At 40.8% G+C, this 13,238-nt stretch overlaps 1 protein-coding gene across 2 annotated transcripts in view; it reads left to right on the top strand.

Annotated features, from left to right (window-relative positions):
- The window catches only part of RANBP17 (RAN binding protein 17), a 217,566-nt gene that overhangs the window by 124,179 nt on the left and 80,149 nt on the right, over positions 1 to 13,238 (top strand). Inside the window, exon 15 of one of the 2 annotated variants that reach the window (XM_084886137.1) lies at positions 5,973 to 6,032. The exons of the other annotated variant lie outside the window; for it this stretch is intronic. Within the exon in view, the coding sequence (XP_084742263.1) occupies positions 5,973 to 6,032 (60 nt within the window). The remainder of the gene's footprint in view (positions 1 to 5,972; positions 6,033 to 13,238) is intronic. 2 annotated transcript variants of the gene reach the window in all.

The raw sequence follows: 13,238 nt of genomic DNA, 5'->3' as shown, positions 1-13,238 counted from the left end.
GATGACAAAGAGGCTAAGAGTGCAAACTGTATTTTCTGTTTATCGAAAACAGTCTTTTTTTCTCGGGGGCATTTTTCCCTATGATCATCAAGGGAGTTCAAAAGCAATAAAGTGTGGAATCATTGTTCGACTTGAACAGTATTAAAACTTAGGTTTTAATTTCAGGGAAGTAATAAGATTTGAACCTGTCTCACATTACAGCACTGTAAGGCATTTAGCAATTGTATTTTAAAAGAGGTTTTTAAGATGCAGCTCACTTGTAAGCTAACTGTCTGTCAGTAATTAATAGTTTTTCTTCAGCATAGGCTGTTGTGATCAGACCAAGAAATATCTGGGTTTTTAGTAACACATTATGATAATTGTGAGTGTTTATTCCTAATTAGTCTAAATGTCTAATAATTTTCTGCTTCTCTGCCTGCTTCAAAGAAGAAAAAAAAAAAGTGACATTTAAAGCTACAGTGTATCTTTGAGCTTTTCAAATCCTGAATGTACATGCACATAATTCAGTAAGCTTTACACCCAGCAACATGATGTCAGTTGACTCATTCATTAACCAAGTATTTTATGCTTTAATATTATTGCCTAGTTTTTAGACATCACATTGTCTGTGTATGTAAAAAAAAAGGTTGCCAGATACGTTACTATATGTATAGCTAAACCGAAACTGACAATCTGGGGTCCTCAGTACTCAACATTGAGACTTATCTTTACTTTTCAAAAAAGGCTTTAAAATATGAGCATTTCTATTAGATCAATGTGGCAACATACTTGCTGATGAAAGATTGTATTTACCATTTTGAATTGCTATTGAAAATAATTGCCTCTACAAAAGGAAACATCTGTACGCTAGTGCACGGTTAAAGCTGCCATCAATTTTTAACATTTGAGGCTTGAGCTATGACCTTTTATGATGACTGTGAACAGTAACTGCCTCCATTAGCCATAAGTTTTGTTTCTTTATTTTAGTAGATGGCCTAGACTGTAAATATTAGAGAATCTAAAATAAATCAACATATTATCCTAAGGATACAAAATGTAAGAGCTATTTGTGGTTGGGAACCTTTGACAGATAGTTCGGATGAAGCAGATGATTGCCTGCCTAGCGGATCTGGTCTCCATTGCTGTGCCTGCAGGCAGTTTAGTGCTATGGTTGTATATATTGATGTCAGGGTTAGTACTGAGTGGCTAGCAGTGACAGATGTCTATAATTACAGGCAGTGCTTCCAGTATTTCTGAAAAGCCAGCCTATGTTGAACAATTATCTTATTTCTGCCTTGCCAAAGAGCATGTTCCAATTGCTGGTATTAGCATTGGTGAAGCTAACACTTCAGCTGCTGCCTTGGGACAAATGTGGGAGAAGCACTTGGTTATAAAACACAAATGCAAAATATTTTTCAACGTTTTGAATTCGTTAAGCTCAGTATTTTTTTTAATTTTTATCTCTCCAAGTGTTTCTGTAGAAGGAATCTTGAAATATAAAAGCACATTTGGCAAAGTTGCCGGGATTGTGTTTTCCCCGAGGCCTGCGTGGCTCCCCAGCGCCGGCGTCCTTAATTTCCTGAATAGTGTGTTTAAGGGAAGTTGGCTCTGAAGCAACTTTCTCCAACGTGAATTACATTTTCTGATTCTTCACAGTCTTTCACACCTTCTGATGAAGAAACTGTGAAATGACAGACAGTACTGAAGTGGGCAAAGCCCCTTAGGACACTGATGGCTGCGCATTTGCTGAGAATTGCAATCCTCAGTTTTTGTTTCAACCCTTTCTTCTTAGCCTTCGATCATTTATTTCTTTTCTTTTATTTAAAAATTTTTAATTATTTTAAATTACAATTGACATTCAATATCACATTAGTTTCAGGTGAGCCTTCGATCGCTTACTGTACTGTCCTGTCTGCATGACCACTTTCTTCCATGCTTCCTCTCAGTCCACTTTCCTCGCTCATTAGAAATGTTCGTGCTTAAGGTTCCAGTTCTTAACTGTCCTTTTTTCCCTGGTCATTTGCACATATATGACGAGGGCTGTAGGATCTGAACACTCCTGAAGTTCCTCAGGTTCCAGGCACCGGTCAGGAAAACACTGTCCATGCTGTGATTTACGAAGCCTGTATTTTCAGGTAATGTAGAATGAGAAATGCCCAGGAAATATCACTTGAGAATGTTGTGCCTCAACCTTAATTTAACCTATATTGTGTTTCTACTTTGTGCTTAACAATTTTGTGAAGTTATTCATTACATTTCTCATTTAGCCCTCTCAGCATTATTCTATTTAGTAGGTATGATTATCTTCATTTTACACAATATGAAAAAGATTTCAGGAAGGTTATAAACTTGTTCAGTGGCAGATCCTGGGTTTTGATTAATCATCTTATTCTAAACCTGAGTTTGCTTTCCACTGTAACCCATTGCCTATGTACATACTAATGCATGAGTCCAGTTACGATCAGTTTTAAGTGTAGTGATTGATAAGGCCAGCATCTCAAGCTTCATCCCCTGGTTTGTTCTTTTACTTCCCAAGAAAAACTTCCCTCTGCAACTGGAGATTGGGCCTCTAGTCCTGGCTAGCCATCAGTCACCAGAGAGCAGAGCTAGATCCTAGGTATTCGATGTAATCCATCCTACTATGGAAGGAGCAACTCAACCCCTAGTCTAGTGTCAGAGATCACTCAGTATTATATTTACATCTGAAAGCCATTCCATCTCTGCCTTTTCTAAGCCTATCACACAAAAACTTCTTTAATTGAAATAACATCCTATTTAATAAGATAGGAATACGCTAATTAGCCATTACACTGTGAGGCATAATGACCAACTGCATAACAACTGGATCACGGATCTGCAAGAGGGTGAGACAGAGAACTACAACTGGTAATGGAGAGCTACAGGAGGGAGCTGGGCAGCAAGCAAGCAGGAGGCAGAGAGCTGTAGGGAGGGGGCAGGGCATCAAGCTATGGGGGGGCAGGAGGAACTACAGGAGGGCGGGGCAATGGGCGGAGAGCTACAGGAGGGTGGCAGCAAGCTACCAGCGCATGGGTTCATGTGCAGGGCTACTAGTTGATTAATAGCATTATATTTCAGGTGTACAACATTATAATTCCACTAGAGGCACAGTGTGCGAAATTCGCGAATGGGTAGGGTCCCTAGACTTGGCTGGCGATCAGGGCCGAGTGGGGCCTTCCTTCCCCTGGCTGCTGGCTGCCAGTCAGGGTCTTCCTTCATTCTGAGCCTCCCCCTGGTGGTCAGTGCACGTCATAGCGTGTCATCGAGCTCCGGGTTGGTCAAATTCCTAAGGGGACAATTTGCATATTAGCCTTTTATTATATAGGATATCTTTGTAACCTATAGATTGCTTATCACCAAAAGTCTAGTTTCCATCCAACACCATAGGTTGACCTTTTAACAAAAACTCTTTGATAATTTAAAACTAATGATGGTATTATGAAACCCCCTGTGTGTGTGCATTAATTTAGCAAAAAAACTTGGAGAATTGGATGGACTCATTGATCTGAATTGGAGAGACTGATAATTTATTGGAAATAGGGATATAAATCACTTACCCGGGGAGCTGAGAACTTAACCTGGAGACGGGAAATAGGAATTTGTGATGGCTCAAAAAAAGGGTGAGTTTAAAATTGGGAATTTCGGTGATACAGATGAGCCCTTGAGATGAGAATCACCTGCTACCACAAGCATTTTGTTGTTCTCCTGCCTCCTTTCATCTCTTCTTGCTCCTCCTCCTATAAGATAGAAGTTATAGATAGACTGTTTTCTATCTTCCATAAGGGCTCTTTCCCTTCTAATCACTCTTCCTTAACATTACTAAACTACTCACATACCATCTTAGAACATATGTCTGTTTTCTAGCATCTAGTTCAGATAAAATACAAAAAGAGGCTGTCATTTTGTGTATCCTTCATCATCTTAATGTCAGATTAATGTTTGATTATATATTACTTAATAATAGCAGCCATTTACTGACCACCTATTCTGATGGCTAAAAGCTAATGTTACTTGGTGCTTACTGTGTACTAAAAACTTTCAAGTGTTTCTGACACTGTGCGGGCAGTGCTGTACATAACACAGCACATGATAACAGTAATAATAATAGCTAACACTAAGTGCCAGGCCTCTCTTAAGTGCTTTGCATAAATTAACTGCTTTAATCTTCTCAGAGAGTCTGTAAAATAGGTCCAACTCTCATCTTTATTGTATATTTGAAAAAACTAAGGTTTAGTGTGTAAGGAACTTGTTCAAAATCACTCAGTAAGTAGTAGAATCCAGCTACTCTTAGCTTTCATAATCTCTCCTTAACCACTTCTCTAGACTACCTCCTAATTTATGAGATTACTCATTGTGATATTATTCCTTCCATTTTATAGATGAAAAACTGAGGCTCTGAGAAGCTAATTAATTTTAACCAAGATCATAGCATTAATTCATTAAATAAAATTCTGTATTCAGTGACTGTTTAGCCAAGCTAGGCTAGCAAGTAGCAGTCCCACTCCAAAACGTGTGTGCATTGTGCTATGCATACATTCTGTATTTCCTTCTAGTTATCTAAAATATATACTCAGTTACCTTGCTCATTTCTGTCTTTCTGAGAGAGGACCATGCTTCCTTGGCCACTGTGTCTACCAGTTGGTTTTCTGCACATAATGCAGCTCATTTTCGACACAGAAGGGTTCACTAGGAAGACAGCACTATTGCACTGATTTTGCCTGCTCCGAGATACCAGACATTATGTTTGAAGTGTTAATGGGCCATCGAAAGGGGAACTCTGACTCACTGCATTTGAGTAAGTTAAAGTTGTCACTAACTAGGCTAGAGTGAGAGATAAATTGAAAGAAACAAAGAACTGTAGAAACAAGTAAAATCGAGACTATTATGAAAATTTGACACTATTAGTAAAAAATGAAATAACTGCTTTAAAAAAGTAGCAAAAAAGAGATGATGTCATTGACATCCCCTCTTTTAATCCCTGAGCCGTTATTCTCTTCATGCCCGGTGGTTTTTCCTAGAGGTACCGAGTTGAGGATTTCTTAGGAGAAAAGTACAGAAGTCATTTTAGATGTAGAAAATCGGACATGTTTCAGAGAGGCCACATGGAGACCAACTAGAGTAATATTAATGGGAAGCACGTATGAATAAAATAAAGATGCTAGAAGTGGAAATGGAACCTGGTGAAAGTCAACACCCACTGTAACTATAATTTGATGTACTTTTAGAGGATGGGGGGGTTGTGTGTGTGTAAGAATTTGATAAGGTGGTAGAAAGCTCAATATGATTTACTTAACCCTCTACATGACTATAGAAATGAGTTCCACTTATACAGATGTACGTTTACCCAGGAGAAGGTGACTTGGCCTACTTACTAGTACATCAGCCCCACTGGCCACACTTACATAATGAGAGTGCCTCCTGGGAGCTAGTGCTAACAGATTCCTTAGCTAGATCTGTCAATATTTCTGTAATTGGCTCTTTTGGTTTGTTTGATTTTCCTTGTTTTTGTTGTTAATCTTCACCTGAGGATATTTTTCCATTGATTTTTAGAGTGAGAGGGAGGGGGAGAGACACACAGAGAGAAATATCAATTGGTTGCCTCCTGCACACACCTGAACAGGGCCGGGGATCGAGCCTGCAACCTGGGTATGTGCCCTTGACCGTAATCGAACCCGGGACCCTTCAGTCCACTAAGCTAAACCGGCTAGGGCATAGTCTGTGCTTTTTTAGGGCTATCCTTTAGTAATTGGTTTCTTAAATTATTACATGGAGGCAAACCCACTGTAATGGGTTTGGAGCAGCACTTCATCAGGCCTTTACTCCTGGCCTCAGAATGAAATCACAGCCCCAGGAATATTTTAAGTGACAGCCAAAAAGATCCTGAGCCACCTTCTCCTTATATCTAAAGTTGGGAAGGCCTGCTCTTCCCTGACCCCAACCCCAGGTGGCTGGTCCCTAAACTCTGTGCTTTTTAGGTTGTACGCCTGAGGAGTGATGTGTCCAGAGTTCCAGAGAAGGCTTGGAAAGTAGTGAAGGTGAGTTGGGTTGCGGTTATTATGGTGGATCACCAGTCTTTATGCCTGTCTCACCACAGCCCCAGATTCTCAGTACTAACTAGGCACACGCTCACGGGGAAGTGTGTAGGGGTGCACTGTCTTGGGGTCCTTTTTTAATGCAGCTTATAATTCTGCAGTGTGCATGCTTTAGGACCAAATGCTCACTACTCGGCTCTGTTTAGTGTGCTTGGTTAGTGTGAAAGCAACCTACTCTTCTTGATTATAACATTTCTGAAGTGGCCAGTTCTAATCAGTGTTCATACCTGAAGGACAAAGTTTCACTTGGCTCTGGTACTAGGATCTGTTATTGAACAGTATCTATAGCACATGTATCCTATGTGCCAGATATGTTTCTGGCTGATACTTCTGAGAGGTAGGGGCGATTGACATAAACAAAACCTTTTATTTCCTGATTTCCTCTACCATCACCCTCTCACCGTCTTCATCCAGCATCAACTTCTGTGCTCCAGAATCTAATCATATCATCTCCTACATTTGCTATTGCAAAGAATTAGGAATTGGATACCTGAAATGCCCCTTCAAATCCTGGTCTCAAAACCTTCTACCAAAATTAGTGAAGGCTTCTTCGAATAGCCTTGTGCCAGAGCCATGGTTAGCTTCTTGTTTGGTCTCGGGAAGATAATATACTTGCCCGGGGCTTTACCATGGCTTCAGCCACAGAAGACCAGTTTAACAGAAGCTTGGCCTCAGACAGGGAGTGAGTTGGCAGCCAGCAGGAGCAAAGCTGTGTCAGGACAAATGCGCTGCACCCCTCATCTTCTCTGGTTGGCTTTCAGCTGGTGGCGCCACGGGAGTCTTTCCATGGGCTGTGTATCCTGTGACCAATAACTGGTGCCCTCCGCCCAGGTCCCTCTTGGCTAGCGAAGGCCTGTCGGGAGACATTAGGCTCATGCTGGTGGAGATCCTTAGTCAGTGGCTCCCTAAGGAAAGTGAGGCAAACGGCCAGCTTCTGTTGAACAGGTGGTAGTTAGACCTTAGGTCTGGGTGGGGGTGGGAGGGAAAGAATCTCTCCAAAATTCCCCGTGCTGCTGGTTTTCACACTCTACCTGTATTCCTCTTTCTAATAAATGATTGCTTAGACACTAATCCAAAATATTTCTGGCAGCATCTGGAGCCCTTCCTTAGTGGTCTGGATGTGGGCCCAAGTTAGGAATGGAAACCCCACTGGGGTGCAAGCAAAAGAGGAAGCATGTTCTTAGCCATGCATCAGTGGAGGCCCCTACTGGGAGAGGGGATTATCACAAGGCAGCAGGCAGCCCTGCACCCCAGCCTGCTGGGTTCATGCTTTGTGCCACAGCTTGTGGAGCGAAGGAAATGTGAGGCCAAAGGGTGGCTCCAAGTTTTCATACACAATAGCCCATTCAGGCAGATTGGGAATGCCTCTTAAGAGATTTGTTAGGTGCGTGTCCCCTCAGCAAGATGGCCACCGCAGATGGTGGGTTCAGATATTCCAGTTGGAATAAATACTTAACGTTCATATTTATTTGCTACTTCCATAGCCAACTTGTCTTTATCGTGTGCCATTCTGGACAAGGCAAACAGATTCCTAAACGTTTACCACTTGGATTCCAACATATATTATGGTTTTAAAATTAAATTCTGGCAAAGGATTTTTTGTTTAACCTATAATTGTGGTCCTGTATTTAGTGATGCTATTTTAACTGACATGGAAAAATTAGTCAGCCAAAGATTGATGTGGATGTCTTCAGTATCACTAAGTTAGTATTGTATATTTAATATGCAGCAGTGGTGTTTGTACCATTAATTCTCTTTATGTGTCATAAGTTAATTGTGATGTTCATGTTTTAATCTGCTTCAGATGTTAATGAAAGAGCTTAGTATCTTTGGTTCAAATGGTTTAATACAAGTGGTTATCTCCTCCTACCTCTTTTTCTCCTCCCTCCCCTTACAGAACTGGGTCTCTTGCAGAAAGCACTGCATTGACCTCAACGGCACTTGAAGCTTAAGACAAAAATATGGAAATTGTTTTCTTACTCATAATAAATGAATTTATACTGAGTTCCAAAATTCTTTTTCTAAGAAATGAATTCTTTCATTATATCGAATCCTTTCTCGTGACAGGTTTTGTTTTGCCAAATTACAACTGTTAAATATCTTGATGAGTCATTTCAATAGATTGAAATAATACTTTAAAATTACCATTTTTTTTTTTTTTTAATTTTGAGGTATCGATTTTGTATTGGGTGTAAATTTTTCAGAATAAATTGGTTCAGGAAAATATATCATCTGATGGCAGAATACTTTATTGTTGATTTTCACAGCACTGCTAATTCTGCCTAGAGCCTGCTTACAAAAGCTCTTTGACAACATTTATAGAAGGCCTAAGGGTATTAACTTACTGTAATTTTCTGAAGATTCATTATCCAAAATCTTAATTCATTATAGCAACTCTTATGAAAAACTATAGAACCCGTTTTTCTCTTTTATTTTCTTATTTGCACAGGATGAGCGATTCATTGTTCTTTTTAATTTGTTTCATGTGGTGCTTTTGAGTGCACTTCATAGAGGGCTGTTATTGAATTTCTGTGACTGTCATTATATATCCATACAACCTTTAGGAACTAATATTCTGGGTTTCCCAGTTCTGTAATCTACTTCGAATTTGAGGATTGACATAATTAGTTTCTTCAAAGTTATAACCAGAATGTGAGAGACAGCACTGCAGATACTCAAGACCCAGGATTAGGATTGGAAGGAGAAAGTAATTAAAAATTATCCCAGCACATGCTTTTATTCTTTATTAAATTAAATTTACAACTCAAACTCTTACTGCTATTTGTATGTTTATTCTCTTGTCTGGTTTTCTTATCTCATCTTGCTTCCTCCTTAAAAGCCGGATAGAAGGTTATATAAGCTACTGCATCGGCACAGACAGCATTTGTCATTTGGTTAGAGGGAAAGTTAGAGAAGTATTGGGTCATTGAAGTGTCATACACATATCTGAGTGTTCTTTTCCGGAAATTGAAAGAATCTTCATGGTAAAATAAATAAAAATAAGAAAACAAACATATTAAAACAGTTTTTTAGGAACATGCCTTTTCTAGTCTGTACTAATTGTAATTTCTAACAACTTTCTGTATTTCAAGAGCTAGAGACATGAATGGATGGTAAAATTGAACAATTTTTCTAGCTTCTAAGGCAATCTTTAGAAGTAGAGAGAATTTGGCTTTGTATCATGAAATTTTGAAGCTTTCTCCCTTCAACAAACGCCATTTCTCACCTTGATTAGAGTGTGTTGACCGAATATGCATGTAAAAATTTCACAGCTTCACATATGTTAAGATTTTGTTTGTTTTTAACCTTTTTTGTGCCATGTCAAAACCTTCAAGGTACGCTCCTTCTTTTTCTGTGTTTTTATGTAATGAGCCTCCTTTTGAAGGCATCAGCTGCCAGTTTTAGCAGCTCCTATGAGAAAGGGGCCATGGACTGCAGTAGGAAGGAGCAGCATTTGTTGAGGACTAAACGCCAGGCTCTGTGTTAGGCCTCATTTAGTTCTCCTTGAAGCTCATACAGTAGGTGTTAGTATTATTGCTCCTGTTTAATAGGAGATCAAGATTCAGAGATTTTAAGTAACACCTAGCTAGTGGTAGACCCAGAATGCCAATCCAGATATCTTTGGGATCAAGACAGTGTTGTAAATTCTTCTGGAGATGTAAAGAGAAATAGATACCCTCCCTACCCTCAGTCAGCACATGCTTAAAATAGTGGAGGAATATTTACATGGAAAATTAATTCTAAAGCAAGATCAAATTGTATTGTATAATAAGAGAAGTGCCACAAACAGGCGGGCAATCATGGATGCTCTGAGTGTTTAGCGGAGGAGAGCTCTTCTTACTGATTTACAGAGAGCTTCTTCCAGAAATACTATTTGAGCATTAAAACCACATCTTTTTAAATAACAAAATTTTACCTATGGTCTCCCTGGTGAGTGGAATTTGGGGTACATTATTTTTAGAGAAAAGGGTTCTCTACAACAACCTTATCCTTTTGTTAAAATTTTTTTAATGAAATGGCCATAATTTACATATTAACATTACATCCTTTTTAGCCATTTTACATTTCATGGGTGTTGTTAGACAGGAAAGGGTAAAAGACGGAGCTTCATCTCTGCCCTCAGGGAGCTTGTAGTCTAATGGAGAAATGCAGGCATCCTATATAATAAAGAGGTAATATGTAAATTGAACCTCACACCCTCATGTCAGAAGATGGCTGCCCCACATTGTCACAAGATTTCAGCACAAAATGGCCAGCAGGAGAGGGCAATTAAGGGCAATCTGGCTGGCAGTGAAGCAGGCTTCAATCAGGCCAGCAGGGGAGCTGTTATCCATTAATCAGGCCAGTAGGTGAGCAGTTAGGGGACTATCAGGCAGGCAGGCAGAAGCGGTTAGTGGTGATCAGGCAGCCAGGCAGGCAGGTGAGTTGTTCCGGAGCCAGCAGTCCAGGATTGTGAGGGGGATGTCCGACTGCCGGTTTAGGCCTATAGAAATCGGGCCTAAACTGGCAGTGGGACATCCCCTAAGGGGTCTCAGATTAGAGAAAGTGCAGGATGGGCAGAGGGACACACACACACACACATCCCACCGCCCTGTGCATGAATTTCGGGCACCGTGTCTATAGAATTAAGAAAGAAGGAAGAGAGGGAGAAGGCACGGGCTGATAGGCAGAAACTAGGTTGTAATGTGTGCCTCTCCGATTATGTGAAACGTAAAGACATAACCTCATTGTGTCCTTTAGAGACCATGGACAATATCAATGGACTAATCTCTTATTTCTTAGATTTTTGCTTATTTTTCACTGTGATTTCATCTTAATTGATTCTGAAATAAAAGATTAGAAATCTGTGAACTAAAATGAGTTTTTACCTCTCTTTGCATTCCTATACCAACTTCTATATTCTTCCTTAAAATGAGTAGCATGATATACTTTCTTCTGGCTGTCATAAAAATTGTTTTTGGTGAAGTGATATTGTGTTGGAATTGTGAAAACTTTCATTGGCCTGTGTTTTCGATAGATAAACAGTTGTATAGATCTTTTCTCACTGGACAAATTACTTCCCACCCCTAAATTATGTGTGTCTATGACATAATTAAATTCCAAAAGTTTGAAGACATTTTTATATTATCTGTGTGCCCTCTGATGATAAGGTGCCTTGGAAAATGTGAGCCAGTCTTTTAAAAGAATTGCAGTAATCATACATTGATTTTAAATGACTCTGTCACACTTGAAAACAAATCAGATTGTTGCTCTTAATGAGCTTTTCAATTTACTATTCAGTAGATCAGATAAGTGGATTTAAGAGGTAATGATCCTGTTTAGTACTCAAGCTTCACTGTCAGATCCTAGTAGTGGAGAGAAATCCCTAGGGACAAAAGCGTTGACACAGTTCTAGATGGGATAATGGGAATCAAAGCTAATGGATGATAAAAGGAATGGTGCAAGTTACAAGGATAATTGTGGATTAAAGCACTGCCATGTGTCAATGTTGACCGTTTTTTCTAGTATCTCATTGGGTCAAATCTGATGCTTTGAGGAACTGTTTTGACAGCAGAGCACAACAGACGCCTGTCTAGCTCTCTCCTTTAGTGAGTGCCAGGGACACACAAAAACCATCAATTTTTAAAAAATATTTTTTAAATGTAAAATGTTTAAAATCACATTTTAGTTATGTTTTATTCAGTGTGGCATGGATAGATACAAAATTTGATTATGCCTGAGTTTTGCCATAAATAAGCATTTATAGTCTTAAAAATATAGAATTTGATTTTACAAAAATACAGTACGGGGGGAAGAGAGGGTGCGGACACCCGAACAGTTACAGTGTGAACAGTAGCAGCACGGGACAGCTCCCTGCTGGAGGGAGGAGAGATGACTCTGAGTGGGCATCGGGAAGAGGAAGAAGCCAGACTCAGGCCAATGAAGCACTGGAGCTCACGGAGCTCTGGAACTGCCTGGGAAACCTCAGTGACCAGCTCATTTCACTGCGGCTCCAGGTTAAGGGAAACGGCAGAGGAGGAGTAGGTTGGGGTGACCTTGTGAAGGGCTTTGTATGCCACTAATCACATCAGCCCCAATTTTTTCCCAGGACCCAGTTCTCTCCCACCTATGAGAAAGGTTCGGAATCCCAGTGAGATAGGGCAGCTTCCCTTTCCGCATGCCATTCTTCCTGTGAGCCTGCCCTGTGATTAAAGACATCTGACCATTGGGGACTGGTGGTGACCAGCTTCCCTAGTTCTCTCTTCCTAAAGCTCCCTCTTCGCCCCACACATCTCACACACCCAGTGAGAGCTTCGGTCGTATAAGAGAGAGAGGAAGGCCTACTCTGAGCAGAGATCCAGTCATTGTCGTGGATCTGTAGGGCTCAGAAGTTAGCGGGAGAGGCAACAGGAATTTGGATATCAATCTTCCTTTCTTTGTCTCTCCCCCGGCTTCTCCCCTCCACCCTGGTGTTCTTTCCTTCTCTTGCCCTCTCCACCTGCCCCCACTTCCCCCCTCTCTTTTCTCTCTCTTTTTCTTTCTCTCTGATTTCTTCTTGGGCCTTAGGAGATATTTTTGGTCATAGAACTTAGGTTGAAAACCTGGTACACAAGCTGCTGGTGTGACTAGTGCTTAAAATCCAAATATAGGAGACTGTGCAATGAACAGCCTTCCTCCCCTGTGTAGCCAGCCCTGCGGCTCTGGGCGCCCTGTGGTTTCTTTCTCACCTTCATGGCCTATGGCAATATGTCAAGTTGTTGTTAACATAGGAAAAACAAGGCAGAGAAAGTGAAAGCTAAGTTGCCATATCTTATAGGAAATAGGCTGGTCAGGAGAACGTGAGGAAACAGTCACAGGGCTCAAATCGCAGAAGAGAAATCCTATGCAGCTGGTGTCTGGCAGGGATGACCTGGAATCCCACCAGAGCATCAGGGAGTGTGGAGGTGTTACCTAAGCCACCTCTCAGCCTTGCCAGGTATTAGGGCATGTTCATTGGCTGCCAGTGGCATTGTCCCAACTGAAGTGGCTGTGTGGTTGTCAGCTCAGTGTGGCTTGGGTTGGGACAGAAATGTTGCACCCCAAACTCTGCAGCCAGCGCTCCCTTAGTGGGTTCCCAGGCCCTGATGCACTCTGCAGAGACTCCCTGAGCCCGGAGTGCCTGTTTCTGGT

This window comes from Pipistrellus hanaki (genome assembly GCF_964339955.1).
Source record: "Pipistrellus hanaki genome assembly, chromosome: 5".
Taxonomy (NCBI): domain Eukaryota; kingdom Metazoa; phylum Chordata; class Mammalia; order Chiroptera; family Vespertilionidae; genus Pipistrellus; species Pipistrellus hanaki.
The sequence above is the reverse complement of the archived record's forward strand: the minus strand, read 5'-3'. Positions and strand labels throughout refer to the sequence as shown.